This window comes from Lagopus leucura, unplaced genomic scaffold, assembly GCF_019238085.1.
Source record: "Lagopus leucura isolate 7727_CA_CO unplaced genomic scaffold, USGS_WTPT01 Super-Scaffold_73, whole genome shotgun sequence".
In the NCBI taxonomy this organism is placed as follows: Eukaryota; Metazoa; Chordata; class Aves; order Galliformes; family Phasianidae; genus Lagopus; species Lagopus leucura.
Window position 1 is genome coordinate 64,939,694 of NW_024962252.1, and position 20,390 is coordinate 64,960,083.

Below are 20,390 nucleotides of genomic sequence, written 5' to 3' on the forward strand. Positions count from 1 at the left end.
AGAAAGTAGCTCTTTATTCTACTTTAGAAAAAAATATCACAAGAACATTTTCCCTTGGAGCTACTCTGTTTTTCAACATAGCAAGCACTGCCAGGTTGGTATGGACATATGGACATCAGGATTTCCTGTATTTTTCAAAGTCTAGTTAGCCACAGCACATCTGTTTCTGCACACACATCCACAAAAATCTTGGTGCTTAATAGAAACAAACGTAAAGACACAGCAAAATGCTCCAACACCAACAGATACTAGGTCAGTAACTACCATTATACTACATCGGTACATTCTTCAGTGATATGCAATAATCTCTTCTCATATTGCTGTACACATCTTTGTTCATCGCATGGGAGTTGAACTAGATGACCTTTAAAGGTCTCTTCCAACTCAAAGGATTCTATGATTCTACCACATGAGTTCTATAGTGCCATCATGCTATCAAGTCTACAATCTGCTTCAGGCAGTACCACAAAGCTCTGCATAGTTCCTTTGTAGATATTCCCAATCAGAAATTTATTTCAAATGACAAAGCAGAAAGAACACATAATCTGAATGCATAAGCATTAGACCATTTTGAGGGATTTATATGTGAGTACAACTAGTATACTTAACATCATATCACGATACTGGATGTCGTGCCCCAGCTTCCTCCAACCACAAAGAACAGAATTTTACACACAGTAAAAATTGGGATCATATTTTTGGTAGGAGCAAAACTAAATAGAAATTATTAGTAATATTTTAATAATACATATTATTTTTATTATTATATATTATTATGTTTATATTATATATATGAATAATAATATGTACTATATATAGTATAGTATATACTATATGCTATTAAATAGTAACACGTATCATATAAGTGTCCTCACATTTAAATTAAGCTTACTTTTTACTGTCTTTGCAACTTAAGTTAAGGAAGCAGATAATGACCGGGTCCTGAGTTCCACCACTGAATTATAAAATGAACACCTTACATATTAAGAATCAAAAAGAGTATGCAAATATTCAAATTCTGTAGGCTACAGATTCAGGCAGTATATTATTTTAGCACGTGGTACTTGGGAGAAAAAAAAACAGCACTAAATTACATGAGTTGAACAGTTTTTCATAGCTGTGAAACCAGAAAGGATAACATGCCTATTGATCAACCTCTGACATCCACGTAATTGAGAAAGATAGAATTCTAAGAGCACAGTATTTCAAACATACATAGAGGAAAGCTACATTACTGAGAGATAATGAATATGGACATGTTTTTCTTAATACAGATATGTACACAAACACACTAGAGGTTGCCTGACCTTCTGAAAAAGACCTCCAGTACGCAAGGACAGACAGAAAAGCAGTCAAACATTTGAAAAACAGATCAGCCTGGTAAAGCAAGTATGCATAGAGTATGCAATCGTAGTCTTGCAGTGTAATTCATGCATTTGGCATTGATATATATCTCATGATACTACTGATTTCTGTACTGGGGACAGATCACAGTACTGCTGCAGAAATTATTAACACTATTACTATGATTACTGTAATTTTAGGGGGTTATATTTTCACTGATACTTGTGAGCCACTTCACACGTAATTCCTAGATAACATGATAGCCAATATTTAACTTTCGAATGCTTATGAAAACTGCTTCAGTTATTTAATTACAAGAGACGTTCAAGGTAGTTAACAAAATTCCTTTGAAACATCTGCTCTCTGTCATACAGTAGCAGACAGAAAGGATGCAAAATGACACCTCCTAATTGGTAAAGACCAACTCCAACTTGTTTCTAATAGCCCCAAAAACAGGTATAAATCTCTAAAAATGGTCTAACATGGACATATTTTCACTTCATGTGTTAAAGGATATTATTGCTAATGATTCTGCGTTTTACATTGTATCACCAGTTCAATGGGAAGAAAACTCTAACTGATGATTGTAACTGTTTTATACAGGTAAGGTTTCAAACCTAGCAAAAATGAATTCAAAAGACAGACTAATCATGCAAAAAGGGAGTTTAGGCTTATACCACGCACCAGTTTTACACAGATGTGAACTTCCTTGTTCTCCTTTGCCATCCCAGAATCCAATCACACACCTAAGCCACATGGTACAGAAATATGAAGGATTCACTGTAGAGAAACAAAGGTTGCTAAAGAACATAATGAAACAGGTCAGAAGATGGCTTTTCAAGTTTCTAAGTCCAACAGATCCAAAACAGATCCAAATGGCCTTTTTGTAAGTGGTTTCTAATGTAATTCATGAACTTAGAACACAGTTTGCAATTTCTCTCATGTCGAAGTCTGTCACAAAGCAATTTATTGCTAGAGGAGAAGTTGGCAAGTTAATGGGGGCATCAAATTTAGAGGCAATTAGCTCTGCAAGGAATCCATTCCAGTGACCGCTGGCAACAGGTGCTTCTGGCAAGACAACAGTCAGAAGTGGGGTCAGGGTAACCACATGGACAGTAATTGGGCAATTGATTAGCTACCTGCCAATGTTTAAATAATTTACCAAATACAGCAACAAGAATCCCCTGCCAAAGTGAGGTTTAAGATGGGAAAAACATATCTGTTCTTTGTATGTGTGTGTATGCGCACACAATCATTACAGTGTAAAGACTACCTTAAAATGTAACTATCAAAATTCTTTAAAAGCTGGATTAGCGAGAGATTTTGGTGAGACACAAATAGGAAACTAATTTGAAATGATTCCAATTCCCAAAATATCATTTTAGAAATGATTAAGACGACTTCATCCATGTTTAAGAAGCTCTGAAAGCTTCCAGGGCAAGGACTGCTGGTAAAGGTAATGACTTCTATTAGTTCAACTACTACAATATCTAGTGGAATACACATTAACCCTGACAAGTTAGAGAATACTCTAAAGATCATATCACTACAGAGTAGAGTCAAAAAGAAGCGATGACAGTATTTGAAATCAGCCAATTCCTTCTAACAATATTGTTTCCAATGTCAAGGAGCCTCTGCAGAAAGCAAGATTTAGTCCTTCAAACTCAGACATCTGCTTTGTGTGGCATCCTTTAATCCATTTTTATTCTTTCAGGTTGTCCATCTAGCCCTTACATGCCAAGAAAGGGCAAGAAGCACACAAAAGCAAAAAGTCATAACACCAAACCAGTTCTGTGAGAAAGAGGCAATCTTAAGACTCTGCATTAGTTGTGATAAATGCATTTCAGAAGCCACGCGCCAAGAGGATCAGATTAATGTGTTCACAGGCCACAGAAATACTACTCTGATTTCAATTCCTGCTAATTACTATTGTGAAATGCCATATTGGTTAAGGTTTTACTGCTGGAGCAGATAATAGTGGGATTCAGTAGACAGAAATAGTGAGTTATAATTTGAATTTAAGATTGTTAATCATTAGTTAGTCTGCCTCAAGGCTTTATTTAATGGCTTCTTTCAAGTAATATTTAAATATTTCATAGACTTAAATACTTTATCCAGATTTACTTGACTTATTCAAAAGGTATTTACCTTTGGCCAATTCACATGCCACTTAAATTATCCTGGACCAACCAGTTCATACTCCCTAATAAAAACCCCCTTCCGAATTGCGCCCCTACCCAAAAAGTGCCACAGTCCAGTGTGTGCTGGCACCTCTGCTTTTCTGCTTCTACCAACAGCCCCAGAGCCAGAAACCTCTTGCCACCACCTGCCTTGGGCCAACATCTCCAAGTCTTCTCAAAGAGGAGCATTAGGGCACAGCTCACACACATCTGAGCTGCACTGCCTCAACTCAGTTTGATGTTTTTGCTTTAGGAGAAATTTCATCTAAGTGTTAGAGACAGAGCATGATGGGTGAAAATGTTTTAAAAGCTTATATTTGTCTATTGCAGATCTATGTTATCTATTTTCTCCATAAGCTTCTGAAATCTGGGCTCACTGAGATCAGAACTCTATTTCTGCTATTCAGTGAAGATGCAACCCTCTTATATCCAGGCATTAATTTCTCCCAAATCCTCTGAGCTCATAAGATTGAATTTGGATGACATGCATACAAAAATCTTTTTATACTCACGTAAAAGCACTGTCAGAGTCATTGTCTTGTCTTTAGTTAACTTTCTGATGGGTCTGGAGATAAGTTAAGGACATGACAGAGTTGCATTTCATGTCTATTTTCAACTACCCTTTCATAACAGTAGCACCTCCTGTTGGTACAGACTTGTTGCACAACACAATGAACAATGTGGTAGATAAGCACGTGGGGTATGTAAGTTATACCAGGAAGTCCTCCTATCCTTCACAATGACAGTTCAAGACATGACTTGCTACTGACCTGGGGAATGTGTATTATCACTTTAACTTACCAAACATCTCTGTCAAAGGAGGGCCTACCCTCGAGTGAGTAATTTCTCTGGAGAGCTCTCCACAGAGACACAGAGAAGAGACTGTAACTGAAGCAAATGCCGATTATGCCTTGTGCTTTGTTTAATTCTGTGTTCTTGCCTTTTTCTTCTATAATAAAAACAACTTTACCTGAGAACTGTGACTATTTGGCTCACTTTTAGCTATGAACAAGAAACTAACCTGACATTAAGTGCTGCGCATGCCTGCTGGTGGAGGTAGGAGGGAATGGGGAAGGAGAGATGCCTCATTCCAGAACTGTTTTTAAAGGAGATAATAAGAGTTTTCCTCTATTTTTAATAGGCTATAAACATTCAGTATCATTTAAATGCAAGCTTACTTGATGGTGAGCAACTGAAGAGAAAATGAAAATCCTCCCCTTCCCGAGCTACCCTTCAATCTATGCATTGATGCTAGGAACTGCCAGTTGAACAACAAATGTAATTAATCTCTCTGATCTAAAGATATTACAAACTGTTCTTGCAAAACTCAGCTTTGGGCACGTTTTATGTTTCCTGGTCCTCCTTCCTAGTTTTTCTTCTGAATTTCTGCTTTGTACTTTCCTTTATTACTTTTCTGTTCTTGGAAAAGCTCTTGTGTTCTGCATTTCTATTCCTATACAAAAAACAGTAAAGCAGTGGGAAGACACTGATCTTCACTGTTTTGTTCTTCGCTGTTCTGTTCTGTACAGTCTGAACTGCTACTATATTCCAAGATTTCCAACAAAGGTACTGATCTATGTTAAACGGATGTCAATGGCTGCAGAGAACATCTAAACTTGCTTTTAATAACAACACTTAACAGACTCCTTTATATATAGTTCACATTTCTAGACGTCTGCAAACCACAAACTAAAGATCTGCATTTAATGTAATACAGCAAGACACAGACACAAGATCACAAATGACACAGATGTCCACAGATGGACAGATTCAGAAGGAACTGCATATTAGAGAAGGAAGATTGTCCTTTTTTGATAAAAACAGGTTAACTGCAAGCTGTCAGGAGACCTGAAACCATTTATGCATTTAAGACAGATTCAGTTCATAGTTACATAAAGGGGATGGGGATAGGAGGGCATTATTCTGTAGTAGGTAGAGGGGGGGAAAAAAAGTTGTAGGAGTTACATAACTCCTAACCAAGATGTTTGATTGAAACTAGACTCTACCATGGGTTGTTTTCCCTTTCTGCTGAAGAAGCATAAACATTTCTATTACAGATGAACTCAGATATTTTTTTCTTCACCCACTGAAAATAAAGAGTATTATTCTCACGTATTTCACAACAGCATTTTATCTATAATGCTAGCATATTCTTAACATATTCCTGAAGTTTTCAAAATTCTCCACTGAAAGCCAAAAACCTTAAGAACAATATTTATTAATACAATGAACCCTCTCATCCCCTCACTCTTACAAATGCTCTGTAACAATATGAAAAACATATAATTCAATAAAAATACTTCTAATTAGTTAAAATTCTTTTTATAAACATGCATAACAACATGTCACATCAGACAGCAGAAACCACAGCAGCGAGCCTGGGATTTGTGCAATCACTCTGAAAAGACCTTGAAAAAGAAAACTGTTCAGATCCCTTTTTCAGAGTGGCAAATTACCATTAGACATTTCATGAAAGTTTAACAGCTCTGCTGCCTGAATTGAGAGGAAATGGTGTCAGTAGCTGATACTGATAGGACCCTGTTGAGTAAGGGAAATGAGTAAAACAATAAGACTGAGTGAATATCTGGTGACAGTCTCACTTACTTTCTTTTATTCACAAATCTCATTTCTATTGCCACACTTGACTTTGGCTATTCCCAGAAAGTAATGGAAATCACACAGGCTAGTTCTGGTTTTCATTTTCACTTTTTCACATCAATACTCTTACAAAGCAATTGCTGTTCTAATACAGAATAAAATTGCATACTTTGACATCTTTAGAATAGGTTAATACATTTATTCTCCAGTGTTCTTCCTTCACACACATCTTTCAAATCTACAATCTGCTTCATAGCTTCCAGCAGTGAAAATTCGGTTTCTAAAAATAAGAGTTTACTTACTGAGCATTTGAAATGCAATCACAGTTTGATAGTTGATGTCGAAAATTTCCTTCCTTCTGACAGCCAGCCTTTAAATAACAGGATCTAATTTCCCCTTCAGGAAAAAAAAAATATATATATATATATATATATATATTAAAGAATTCAGTTACATGATATGATCATTTGTTTTGCAAACAAATTTATCAAAAAATATTAGGCACGTGTATAAATATATATCAGGTTTCAGTTCGCAAACTAGGTTTATCTTAAAGTTCAGAAAGCAAATTAACAATCAAAAAACTGAAAAATTTACAGAAAACAAGACAAATTCAAGTGAAATTTTGACCTCTTCATAACTAAGCATAAGAATCCATGATAGCAAAGAAACCAAATCAAAACAGCATCCATAGAAACGCATTCATAAGAGGCTTATGGACAATGCTGTCATTTAAATGCATGTAAGGTAAATGGAAAGACCATCTATTAATATAAGCTCACTGTAGAACAAATCTTTTCTTTCTGCTCAGGAAGGTGAGGTGAAAAGGTAAAAACAGTGAAAAATTCTGCTAAAACCAAAGACATTGCACTCTCCTTTTGCTCAACAGGAAGAAATGAAGAGACCCTGTTAAACTCAAGCCTGAGGCCATGCTATTCTGCTGCTCTCAGCCTCACTGCACACAAGGAACTGTAGGGGCTGAGAGCAAGGCCAGAAGGAATCAGCAGAAAAACAAAAGAACGCTGGGATTAGGATCCCAGCTGACACGAATACTCATTCACACTGGTTTTGAAGGCAGCTTTAAGGGAAAGCGTGGTGGCTGCAATTCAAAGGTGTTGGCCAGGACCTCACAGGGCTCCATGCAGAGTTCAAACAAACCACCATCATGCATCAATCAGCTTCAATCTCTAGTAATATCTGTGGAGCAATTCTGCTCCAAGCATGGGCTTAAGACCACTTCTCTACTTAATTTACTTGAAAGAGGAGGCAGATCAGGATTCTGAACAGAAGTTACCACAATGTCATCAGAGAGATTTCAGCCTGAGCCAGCACCAACTCAAACTCAGCTGGAGAAGACAACAGTAAAGAGGAGGAAGGTTTTGCCCACCCCTCCCAGCACAAAGGCTCTGTGTTTGCACTTCTTGAGGATGACATTTGGAAGATAAACTTCTGGTATGTATGGCAGTGTACAGACTTCAGGTCTGTGTGGTTGCATTTTGAACACCCAAGTAATTGCTAATCTGATAGTGCATTTACTGATATGACTAAGCCATCTTCTTTCACACACACAGAAAACATGCGATCCATAACAGGCACGATGAGAGGTATCCTCTCAGGAAGACTAAAATTTTCTACAGAAATTTCTTCACACATTACAATTATTCCACCTATAGAAACTCACCATTTTCATCTATGAACACATGCATTGCATCCACGGATAGCTCATCTTGTACAGACGCCTCAGGTCCACTTATTACTTGCAAGACAGAACTGTCTTGCTGAGAAGTTACTCGGTAGATTATCTGCCTTTGCCTGTTGCCCTGGTAACTTGACACAAAAATGTTTCAAAACTACTATGAGGAACTTTTTTCTTGCTCTCAATAAAACAGAAAGAAGGAGAGGTTAATTAAAAGTTTGTGTCATTTCTACTCAATGAAACAAAACAGATTACATCATATCTTTGAAGTACAAAATTGTAAAGTAAACTGGCCTTACAGTGCTGTAAATTTGGCAGACTCTGGTAGTACTGGACTAGTACTAGCACGATCTTGGCTTTGTACATCTGATCTTTCCTGCTTAGGAAGTTGCTCACGGTGCTTTTCTGTTCCCATCACTTCTTCTTTTCTCTCTGTTGTCTGGCTATCTGGAAAACAGGGCAGTGAAGTAGAGACAGTCTCCACAGATGACTGTCAAGAGTGTTGCTCATTACAACTGCACGGAAATATCTTAAAGAAAAGCTAAAACAACAGCAAACACTAGTTTTATGAAAAACATTAATATGACTTATATAATATCATTTAAACAACTTACAGAGCATTTTGGATGAGGAGATATTCTGACCTGATAAGCAAACACACTGTTTCAAGAAAAGGCTGCATGATACAAAGGACAAATGGGTGAGAATTTCTGCTTTCCTTCTCTTCATCCAGAGGAAGTAATCTTCCCTGACCCATAGCAGTAAGAGTCTGCCTTCTCAAGAACTACAGCTTGCTTCCCAGCTATGCATACTGACAGCAGAAAAGCAGCAGCGCTGCCTCACTCCCTATTACAAAAAGAAGGGAAGCATCTTCAAAGGAACTAAATCTGGAATTTGCAATGGAAACTACATAGCTACTCAACTTCTCTTCCTTACTAGTCACACTCCTGATGCAGTACAGAGAAAAACAAGCTAAATAATTTCACAGAAGCTTCCCCTATGTTTGGAAAATACTGAACTACAGATTTTTAAAATACACACAATGGATTTGTCCCGTTTCTACTACACTGGGTACACCAATTTATATCACCTCTTTCAAGTGACATCATTTTTATATATATATATATATATATATATATGTGTGTGTGTGTGTGTGTGTGTGTGTGTCATTTATTTCTACATATAAAAAATTTCAAGTGATGATCTCTTTTAGTTACTTACGCTCACACTGAACAACAAAACATTTTGCAATTCCACTGCAGGATTTTAAAGTGCAACAAATGTTGGTTTCATCACCACCATAAGTTGACACACCACTAAATATTTAAGAAAAAAAAAATGTTGTGCTGCTAGAGATGCTGCAGTGTCTCCTGTAGCTTCTTTGCTTCTTACACTTAGCAGGGCATATGGATATGTATTACCCAGACTTCTAGCAATATCTGCTGCTTAAGCACCTAAGAAATGTAATCATCAAGGAAAAAAAAAAAAAAAAAACAAACAAAACACAGAAATTCCATTTGCTAAACCATATTTCTTTCCAAAACAATTACTATCCCTACCTGCAAGAGTCCCCAGTCAAGAATCAGTGTTATCACTGCTAAGATAATCTAAGGATAAAACAGGTTCAAGGTTTCCAGAGAGAAAAGTACTAACTTTCATTAGGCCAACAGATACCACTGAAGAGAGCAGGCCGACTTTTGGATGCACAGACCTTCCTGACCCCATCCATGATTTTTTCCAGTCACATCAGCTGCTCTAGCAATATTTTCCTTCTATAAACCTACCTGCCTTCAGGAATTAGGACATCTCCACACCAACACAATGCAACAGTTTCAATTAACAAGACATAACCTTTGAGAATCTTAAAGGCTCAGACACCTGCACAAACTCCTCAGCCTCACTGCACAATGGTAGAATCCCTTCTCTCTGGAGACAACGCCCAATTATTTTTATTAAGAAAAGTAAAATCCAGAAGAATAAGAACAACGTTAAGTGTACCATCACACTTTGACCCCAGCAGGTCTTGGCCCTTAGCTCAAAGCACAACAGGCAGTATCAAACGTGAAGAACCTCACCAGGGCCACAGACCACAATCACAAGCCTAACCAGATAGGGCAGAATGAGCAGTAGAAATAAAGACACCACATAACTCTTGCTTGAAACAGCAGCTCCTTTGGCTCCTGATGAAAAATTTTTTTAAATGTCATTAGAACTGAAGATGTTCCAGGTCTTGTATCTCTTTACGGAGCACAAGGGATTTTGGCTTCATGTGCAGTATAGTGAGTATAAGCCTGGTTTAGGGAAAAGCTTTGTGCCTATTACACAGGGAGACAAACTTTAATAGGTCTTACAAACCTACTTTCTCTTACTAAAACAAACAAACAAAACAACAGGTTGGTGGGCTTTTCTTTCTTTCTATTCAAAGATTTTAACATTGTCTTAAACAAAAACGGTATCTTATTTAACCATGAATTACTGAAGCATCCTCTAAATCATGCAACTACCAGAAGCCATAGACATCTCATCAAAATCATCTTGCCAAAGGTTTGGGCTGTTCAAACATTAATAACTGATAGAGATCAGAAATTGTGGTTTTAAAATCTAATTGGTCTCACATTGCCCAAAACTGGCTCTAGGATTGAAACAAAAAAGATTTTTTTAATTTGATTACCTGGTGGTTTCAGAAAATGTCTCTCTTCCCCATTCCAAACCACAAACCTTTCAGACTTTTCTCCTGCAGTAGTAAAGAGTCACGATAATAAGAACATAAACAGTCCTGCTTCTTACAGGCTTTACATGCCAATCAGTCAACACCTCAGTAATAAGTACTTCCAGCCCTGGATAGATAGGCCCTATGGCTTTGTGACTAGTTTTCATAAGCACTCATTTCTTCCAAGTGAATTACACCTTCAGAATTTAAACAGAGATAGGGATGTCTAGACAAGGAGTGTCCTGATAGGGTGCATAACAAGCTCCACATCACCAAAATGCTTTCTGGCAAAGCTTAACATTAAGCTACCAGGAGAAATACCATGACCAAAAGAAGAGTAAAAGCATAACACACAGCACAGCTGCACATCACTAAGGACTTTGGCAAGACATGGAGCCAGCAGCACTGCTCCACAGCTCTGGTGTACTTGTAGCTGGGCCAGCAGAAGCCCCAGCCACAGGCTTGGTCTCAGTAAACAACTTGGTTGTGGATTTGGAAGCTACACGCTACATCTCAAGTACCAAGATCCATCGCTGTGACACTGCATGCAGATCTGGTCACCACAGTACAAAAAGAACACAGAACTACTTAGAGAGTGTCCAAAGAAAGGCTGCAAAGATGGTGAAAGATCTGTAAGGCAGGTAGCACTGAGGTCCCCTGGGTGTGCTCCTCGCAGAGCAGAGGAGCTGAGGGGAGGCGTCATGGCGGCTGCAGCTCCTCACTGGGAGCGGAGGGGCAGCGCTGAGCTCTGCTCTGTGTGACAGCGGCAGGGCCCGACGGAACGGCATGGAGCTCCACCGGGGGGGGGCTGTGGGGTTGGGGACAGGTGCTGCACCACAGGGCGGTGGGCACGGAACGGGATGCACGGGGCTGTGGGCACGGCTCCGAGTGCTGGAGCTCAGGGAACGTTTGGACATCGCTCTCAGACGGAGGGTTTGGATTTGGGGCGGTGCTGTGTGGAACCAGGAGTTGGGCTCGGTGACCCTTGAGGGCTTCTTCCAGCTCAGGGTATTCTACGATTCTATAGCTACATCATGCCTGTGGAAGGATGGTGTACAAGAGTCCTGCACAAATACATAGGTCGAGGTCGGTATGCCTGTTTTATATTTTGGTTGAGCATAACATGTGTCCTGGTGAAATCCTTACCAAGATCACCGGGAAGAGTCTGACAGTTTTACAGCTTAAAGGGTAATTTAAAGCCTTTGTAAAAATAGTTATCAAAATAAAACAACAGTTTAAATTTTTAGTCTCCATTTTACCACTGCCTTAAATTTTATTAGGCAGTTAGAATGAAGTTCCCTTGGTCAGTAAATTTTATTCAGCATATCTTTATCATTTCGTGCCCTCTCTCCTGTCTCCCAGATGTTTTTCCTTTGTCTTTTACATGCATATCCCCATTCCAATCTCCACAACTCGATCTTGCAAGTTAAAATGCCACTGTTGTCATAATTTCAAACACCATCTGTTTTGAAATCTGGTCAAGCAGAATTAAGCTAATTAAGCCCAAGCCTCTTCTGTTCTTTAATTGCTGTTGCAGAATCTACTTCTTCCCACAACACTAAGCTCCAAAACAGAAAGCTTCACTTTGAACTGCATTTGTTGCCTGCTTCGTTGCAGAAATAACTAACTTCAAGTCATTCTATGCTCTTGTCAGTACTCAGAATGAAATAGCTCTCTGACTAATGATATCTCTCCTTCATATCAGTGGGTAACATATTATAGACTAAAACCAGACAATTTAATCAACATTCCCAAACCTTCCTTCATCCTTTCTACCTTAGAAGAACCTTGCACGTATCCAGCCTGCTAGGTTTACATTTTTGTTGCCCTTTACTACGTTGTAATTAAAAAACTTTTTAAAAAGTAGTTTTGCAACCTCTATATATCAACTATATTATATACTTTATATGCAGCCCAAGACAATTCCTCAGAACAGCCCAAGCAAGTAAAAATATTGGATACCCATGAAGCTTAAGTACTTTATTCACATTTGCCTACTATGCTAGAAATACATTTAAAACAAAACAAAACAAAAAAAACACAGTAGCAAAGCTGGTTACCCCCAAACGTCAGCAGTGGTCAGTAAATCTGATGCAATCCACTAATTGCTATAAAGGTTTGCCACAGGCAGTGAAGAAACACGTAAGATCATCCATTAATCAGGATTACCACATTAATACTGAAGCAGTAGGAAAAACTATTGGTACTTGCTGTGCCTGTCACAAAGCAGGGAAACTTAAGCACAGAAGTGACTTGCTCACAATAATCACCAAGGCCAATAACAGAGCTGGGAATAAAACCATGGTTTTTGAGGTCTCAGGTAAGTAACCTAATCATTAAAGCTAACAATGTCAGAATGTCAACCTCTGAAATAGCTTCATAATTTCTTTACAGGTGTCAGCTTTGCCCTTGAACACACTAACATCACTTAAAAAGTCTGAAATTTTTAGGTCACAGCCTATGAAGCCTGTTTACAGCCTAAGCATCACAGTGAGCAAAGTGAGTTCTTCACCACCCCCCAGCCTCCATCCAAAGGGGCTTCGTGTTCCAGGCACCTCCTGCCCCAGCCTCACATTTCAACTGCTGTTGGGGCTGGTGGCTCGATGCAGAAGATCAGTCTGCCCCAGGATTACACGGCAGGCTGTAGCTCTCTTTCTTACACGTGGGGGGAAAAACTAAGTCATCTAAAAATATCCACTTAAGTACATCTTAGTTTTTTTATAGGAGCAGTGTAATTGCTAGGGATCCGAAGGAACTAACTCAAGGTTGTGGTTTCTGCATTGACCAGGATGATGAGTGCCTTTTCTAAAAAGAGCCTGAAAAACATCTCAATTCAGGCCACATGGTCCCTGTTCAGGTTCTGCCATGCGGGTTCCCACCACTCCCACAGCTGGCTTTGTCCCCTGGTGATAACACCATCTGCTCCAGATTTCAAGTTACTTGTGGCAGAGGCGACATGGGCCCTCATCCTGTACAGATCAGGCATGCATCTGTTCTACTGCTCCCCAGCATGGCAGAAGGACACAAAGCAGACCATAAGCCCAGTTTTCCCTACATAATACACAGGATACAGAAAATTTGCAGTTGCCCTTCCATAGGCTTTCATTATGAGGGCGGTGAAAAATTGATTCTGAACTGGAAGGATAGTGGTCCAGAAGTCATTTTTAGCAACAGTGGCAGTGGTACTTTCTCACAACATAGAAGAGATACGATGTCAACAGAACAGCAGCAGCTCTTAAAAGCTGGCTTTTTTACATCCTATATTTAACACATTAAATCTGGCATCCCTGCTAGTGTTTTCTTGTTCTGTATTTTACAGAGCTGCCTACTGGCAAAGGGTTTGCTGGGTGAAGATGATGCAACTTCTGTTTCCACACAATTCACAAGTGTGTGCAGGGTGCACACATCAAACAAAGAACCATCTACAATATACACTCACTCACTTTCAAGACTGTTCTGATTCACAAGTTTTCCTGCCTTCTCCAAAATATGCAAAACATCAGCCTTCTTCCACACAGCTCCAAACACACAGCCTTCCAGGAACTTGCCAAGTTTCTCACATTTCCCAGTAAACACCTTTGTGAGGTGCATTTCATGCTCCCTTGGACTAGACCATCTGTTATTATCTTCTGCCAATTAAGTGGTTTGCAAGGTCAAAAGAATAAAGAAACAAAAAGACAACCTCCTCCCTCAAAACGATGGGTGCATAGCTTTGCCCTGCTCTATATTGCCTCCCCTCCATTACATTTTTTTTTTTTTTAAACAACCACTTTAAAGAGGGAATGTTTATTCAAATCTGCTTTAAAATGCTCTTTTGTTAAAAGCACATTTGTAATTGCAAGGCTATAAACAAATTAGAGGCTTTCTCATTCCTAAAATCAAATCTTACTGCGGGGAAGCTGCCAGTAATGACAGTAATTTATTTTTGCAAAGAGCACATTTTGACTAAGCAAGAAAATAAATAAAGCCTACTTGTTGTAAATAGCAACTGTCTTTGAACTACATCTCCCCAGCTTAAGAAGTTCGGACTGAGTAGCCTTTTTCCCACAGCATCAACATGAGCTCTGCAGACACCACATGGTGACCAAAGCCACTGCAGTATCATTCCCCTACCCAGGAGGACATTTGCGGGTCTTGTAACAGCTCAGCATGCCCCAAAAAAGCACAGGGCAGCTTAGCTGTGTGCAGATTAACTCCAGTGCCTGACAAACATATAGACTTCAGAAAACGGAAAAGTAAGGAATTCACATTTGGCCACTTCAAATATCAGATTGGTGTTGAATCCTCATGTTTCCCAAGGACTTCGGGTTTGAATAAAAAGAATTTAGCTTGCCAGATCTAAACTCCAATAACCATACATACATGAATCAAGTTTGTTTTGTATGTTGTCATGGAATTCATGAACAACCTGACTTATTCTGATTGCTTTCCTTTACGGAGACAGTTTTCCCTTCTCACGTTACTCTGAAAATTACTATTCATCTGAAAGCCATTTAATTCTATAAATGCGATGTTCTGAAACCACTAGTGTGTTTCCCATACAATGAAAGCTTTTTAGGGGGGAGAGGGGAGGTAGAGGAAAAGAGGTGTCTGAGAAGCAGTCTATGGAAAAGAACACAGTTTTGACACATAGAGAAGCTGCGCTGCTGAGTATCAGTAAGTTCCCCAAGTTCAATGCAAAACAGGCATTTAGTTTGCTTCCTCTTAGGCTACCTTAGAACAATCTATTACCGCATCTAAAGTTTACAGAACATTTTGGAGGAGAAAATAGGCGGTCTCATTTAACTTTGGCCCAGATCTTCTTAACCAGGAAATAGCAGATCACTTGGCAAGTACTCCAACACTCCACGCAGCTCCACTGCACCTCATCTAGCATCCTCATGAAACAGGCTTTCTAGTCTTTTCTACACAGCTGCTAAAGACATTACAAGTAATGCTTCTTCCTAACAGAAAAGAGTCAGAGTTCGGTGACAGCAAGGAAAATGTTGGGTAGAACCAGATATTCCTATGCGAGAATTATAAACTAGATTGCATACAGGTTTTAAAATGAACTGGTAGAAGCTTTTTTCTTTCCCTTTCTTTTTAAACATAACTCTTTTTCTTAAATGGAAAATGGCATGGTAAGATACTATTTTCCATAAAAATATCTGATGTTTTCAACAAACCCCACTGACAAACATTCTCCCATAAGCCCAAATATTTTAGTCTTCAGCAACTCTTGAGAAACACATTGAGAATGTGATTTTTTATTTTTAACTACAAAGCTACACATATCTACGGAGGAAGCTGAGGAACACATGCACACATGAGTTATTTAGAAGTTGAGCCACCACTAGTGACAAATCCAGCTTTCTACATACTCAGACACACACAGATGACTTTTCAACATGCACCTCGTAAGAGAAGGTACAAAACTTTACACATTTTCTTAAGAATTTTTCTTGGTTTTTACACCGTCCAGGTCTGTCACATGCACAGAACATTAGATATGGACTAGACACCTATTGAGGTTAGCATTAGCTTTTTCAAAAGGTGTCTTTAAGAAAATGTAATATTCAAGAAATTGCAGCTGACACTATCACACTTTTCTGAAATCACCCTATTCCAACCAAGCCCAGCCTTCCACCAATTAATAACAAAACCAGTTCTCCTCTCTGTATTCACTCTACTGCAGATCTCAGGCCAAGCTGCTATAAACAATGTAACTAATCTCAACTTTCTTATTCCAAAAGTTGTAAATCATGCATCATACCTCCAGCAGGGACATTTTCTTTTGTAACCTCCATTTTGACAGTAGATTGATTAGATGCCTTCATCTTTGAGGTATTAATGGATTCCAGAAGGGAGACAAACTCTAGAAAATTTGACTCATTGGGTACCTGTCCTTCTTTAGCTTCTAGATCAGATTTAGAAGTAGGTAAAGTCTTCTCTTTGTCAGATGCCTCCACTGAATTCTTACTTAAAAGCACATCTGTACCACTGTCTACACTCAGCACCCGCATGTGCCTCTTTTCATGAGCAGTTCTACAGGATTGAGGATCTAGGCTCTGTAGTTCTTCCTTTGGACTCAAACCCATGTTTTGGACATTTTCAGAAGCCTTCTTCTGATTTGGATCTGAACAAGTGTTCATTTCTGAAGGAGCATTTACTGGATTGCTGTGTTCTTTTACTCCATCACCAGATTCATAGCCAGAGCAATGGTTGGATGACAGATCAGTCCTCAACATTTCTGGAGTTCTTTCACTTTCACTAATTTCTGGGTAGTCGTTACCTTTGCTGTCATCAGACAAATCAAAAGTTATAACAGGAATTCTGAGCTGTTCATTAGTCTGCTGACTTTGCCAATCTGCTGTGACTATACCGGACTCAAGAGCTGAGCTTGTTCTCTCAGCACCCAGAGCCCTCAGATGGACAGAGCCTGCTAGATCACTGAGGGTGCTGTTTGGTGTGCTGCTCATTGTGATGACAATTTTAATGGGCTCACACAGTTGGTCTCCAGGAAGAGAGTTGTCAACAATTGCAACAGCAGTCTCACTATCTGAGCAGTCAAGGTCTTCATTGGTACTATCAGCACTGCAAGAACTTTCCACAAGCTCAGGATCTTTGGTTGCAAAAGCACTGCACTGTGGGCAGTTACTGGTAAAGCTTGCCTGCAGTGAGCCATCTGGTAATTTCTCTCTTTTCTGGTTCCTTGGATTACTTAAATGGTCTGAAATAACTGAATTTTCACTGTCCCATGGTTCCAAAGAAACTCCAGTCCTTATAATATCACCTTGCGATGAAGAAATATTAGAGAAATTTTTAGCTGCATCTTTGTCCATGAGAACAACTTGTGATCCATGTTGCTCATTCTCTCCGCTTTGATTTATTCCAGTTCCAGAAAGTGTTTCCACAGCAGCTGGTTTTGACACTATTGCTGATGTTGTAGAACCTGAAGCAGAGGCTGAGGAAACTGGTAATATGTCTCCTTTGATACCAGGTGAGGTAGATGAAATTGGTGGTACAGACTGGTCTTCTAATACTGTAATCCCTAATAAGAGATGTAACATGAGTTAGGTTTTGCAAACAGGATCACTATACATTATCAAGGTAAAATATTTAGCTAGCAAAAACTGCAAAGAAATCTGCAGTCAAAAGATGTTTAAGGGTTTTAACATGTTACCTGAACACTGGCTTCCTCTTTTAACATGTTCCAGAGACACAGAGTTTCCCAAGAGCATGGGAGGAAAACTCTTTAATATCTCTCTATTAAAAAAATAGGGAAAGCTACTTGCATTCTCACCAAAAGGCTGTAGTCCAAACAGCTCAGCTGACAGCTGAGAAACCTTCTGTGAGAACTCCCTTAAGATTTTGTTATCTTTTCTATTCAGATCCTAACATGAGGCATGACAGATCCTGCTGCAGGGTCATCTGTGTCTTTTTTTTTGTGTGTGTGGCAAGCAAGGATTAAATAAAAACTGAAAAGGAATTATAATGCCTTCAGATACCTTTGAGATCTTCAATAGTTTCCCGTGTTGGCAGGTCCTAAAAACAAAAACAACACAAAATTGGTAAGGCTATATATTAACTTCTGTTGGAAGAAAAGAAATAGATGTAATGCAACAGATCAGTGCAACAGTTAACTAATCAAAGGTTAATTACAGTGCTGGTATTCAATAAAATCATTGAAATTTGGATGTGTACCTTCCACAAAATACAAAGGGTGGGTGATGGAGATGGTTATAGAACAGCCATGCTCCAAATTGCATCATTGTAATTGTGTGTGTTATATCTGGGGAGAAAGAAAACTGAAGATTTTATTTTTAAAAACATTCCACAGCGCCTAATCTAGACCTTCTTAAAATAGTTCATCTTTTCCACTTCTCATTTTAGTGATTTAAAAACATGTAGCTGAAAAAGTTTGGTCTCCAGTACTTGGTAGCAATTTCTCAATGAAAAATTAGAGGAGAAAACCATTAAGTTATCCTACAATCATTCAGATTGCAAGGAAATTACAGAGGTCATTTAGCCCAAACTCCCCTACACACACATACTCAAGGCAGGCACAGTTAGAGCAGGTTGCTCAGGACCATATCCAGTATAGCTTTGAATATCTCCATGAATGGAGATTTCACAGCCACTCTGGACAATCTCTTCCAGTATTTGACCACACTTTCAGTTAAAAAAAAAGTAAATGAATAAAACTTTTTTTTTTTTTTTTTTTTTTTTTTATTTTTTAATGTATCTAACTGTACTTTTGTCCACTGTCTCTTAGTCTTCCACCTTGTAGCTCTGAGTGTGCTCAGTCTTCTCCATACCCTTCCATTAGGAAAGTGAAGACAGTACATTCTTTTAGTCTTACATAGATTTTAGGACATCTGCCTGTCCTCATATATCTAATGCCTTATTCCCCAGTGATCACTGCCAGTGGCCCTTGTTGGATTCTCACAAGCAGGTCAATGTTTGTTATGCAGTGGAGAGTCCTGAACTACACAATACTGCAGACAAACATTCTAGGAGCAAGAATGGAGAACTAGCAAAAAGTTACCAGGAAAAAATAACATGGATCCCTTCAGGCTGACACGCACCAAAATTAAGAGGAAATAATTATTACATCCTTCTATTTCATAGTGGTAGCCTGGCAGCAAGAAGAGGAGATTAGGTTTGACTAGACCCAATCTACATGTTTGGAAATGAGAGACTCAGACAAGTTTCCTGGAAAAAAAAAAAAAAAAAGAGTTTGCAGACTGGACAAATACCAGAATACTGGGGACCAGGACAGAAACAAGGTGGAAAATATTTTTTCCCATAAAAGAAAAATTGTCAATGTCTGTGAATCATACAGATGCTACAAAAAGGTAGGTAGAAACAGTCCAGGAAATGAGGAAATACTTTTGATTCAGAATAATTTGAAGTAAATAAGGATACAAAAGGGGAAAAAAATGAAGACAATGAGGTATCAAATAGCTACTTATTTAAAGATCACTAACCATCCTCTGCACTGAATGAGGCAGGAGTCCTGTAGAAAGAATAGTATGGGATCACATAATTAAACATGTTATCACAGTATACCTGGGGAGTAGCTTAAGATAACACAGATAGCATTCATTCCGTTTCCTAATTTTTGCACACTTTATTCTTCAAACTTCTTGTAATTTTCTTAAATAATGTCCACAAAAACCACTTTCATAACTTTGTACAATAACTGATTAAGAAAGCATGGCTAATAATGTGAAATCTATGTATTTTTAACCTCATGTAGCTTAACTCCTAGATTTTAATCAGGTTTTATGCTTTCTTTAAATATCAAACTGTTATTTTATAACCGTAAGTCCAGTTATACAAAAATAAGTTACCAACGCTTCAGGAGCTGACTCCTTCTCAGGGAATGAGAAACTGCCCTGACTGCATTAGCTTCTTCTTTCTCTCAAAGCAGCCTTGAAAACTAGTTGACTTTGGCAAGATTTTCAAGTCATTTAGTATCTACAGAGCACACAGACATCTCTTGAGACTTACAGAATTATCTACAGCAGGTTCAGCTTTGTAAAATTAAACTTGTGAGACAAGGCCAAGGTTAACCAATAGCTGTAGTTATACAAAGTATCCTTCCAACTTGGAGCAGACCTGCTTTCAGTCAGCAGCATCTGACTGCACAAAATTCCATGTGATAAGAACACAATGTATAAAGTGAAAATGTTAATACCAAAAAGCATACTAACCGTTGCCCCAGATGAGCTCTGTGAGTGAAGAGCTTCTAGCCTCAAACTGTCGTGTATTGTAGGGGTAGAGCCATTCTGGTTGGTCTCACCAATTACACCATTATCCCCAACGTTATTGCTGAAAAAGGGAAAAAGGAACCAAGTTATTTACTTACCTGCCATCA

General features: G+C 38.7%; 1 protein-coding gene across 1 annotated transcript in view; it reads right to left on the minus strand.

The window, feature by feature from the left end:
* The window catches only part of PCNX2 (pecanex 2), a 149,838-nt gene that overhangs the window by 120,981 nt on the left and 8,467 nt on the right, over positions 1-20,390 (minus strand). The window contains exons 3-8 of the mRNA XM_042883139.1: positions 20,227-20,344; positions 18,016-18,052; positions 16,281-17,558; positions 8,118-8,265; positions 7,804-7,949; positions 6,425-6,518 (exon numbers count right to left, since the gene is read on the minus strand). Of these exons, the coding sequence (XP_042739073.1) occupies positions 6,425-6,518; positions 7,804-7,949; positions 8,118-8,265; positions 16,281-17,558; positions 18,016-18,052; positions 20,227-20,344 (1,821 nt within the window). The remainder of the gene's footprint in view (positions 1-6,424; positions 6,519-7,803; positions 7,950-8,117; positions 8,266-16,280; positions 17,559-18,015; positions 18,053-20,226; positions 20,345-20,390) is intronic.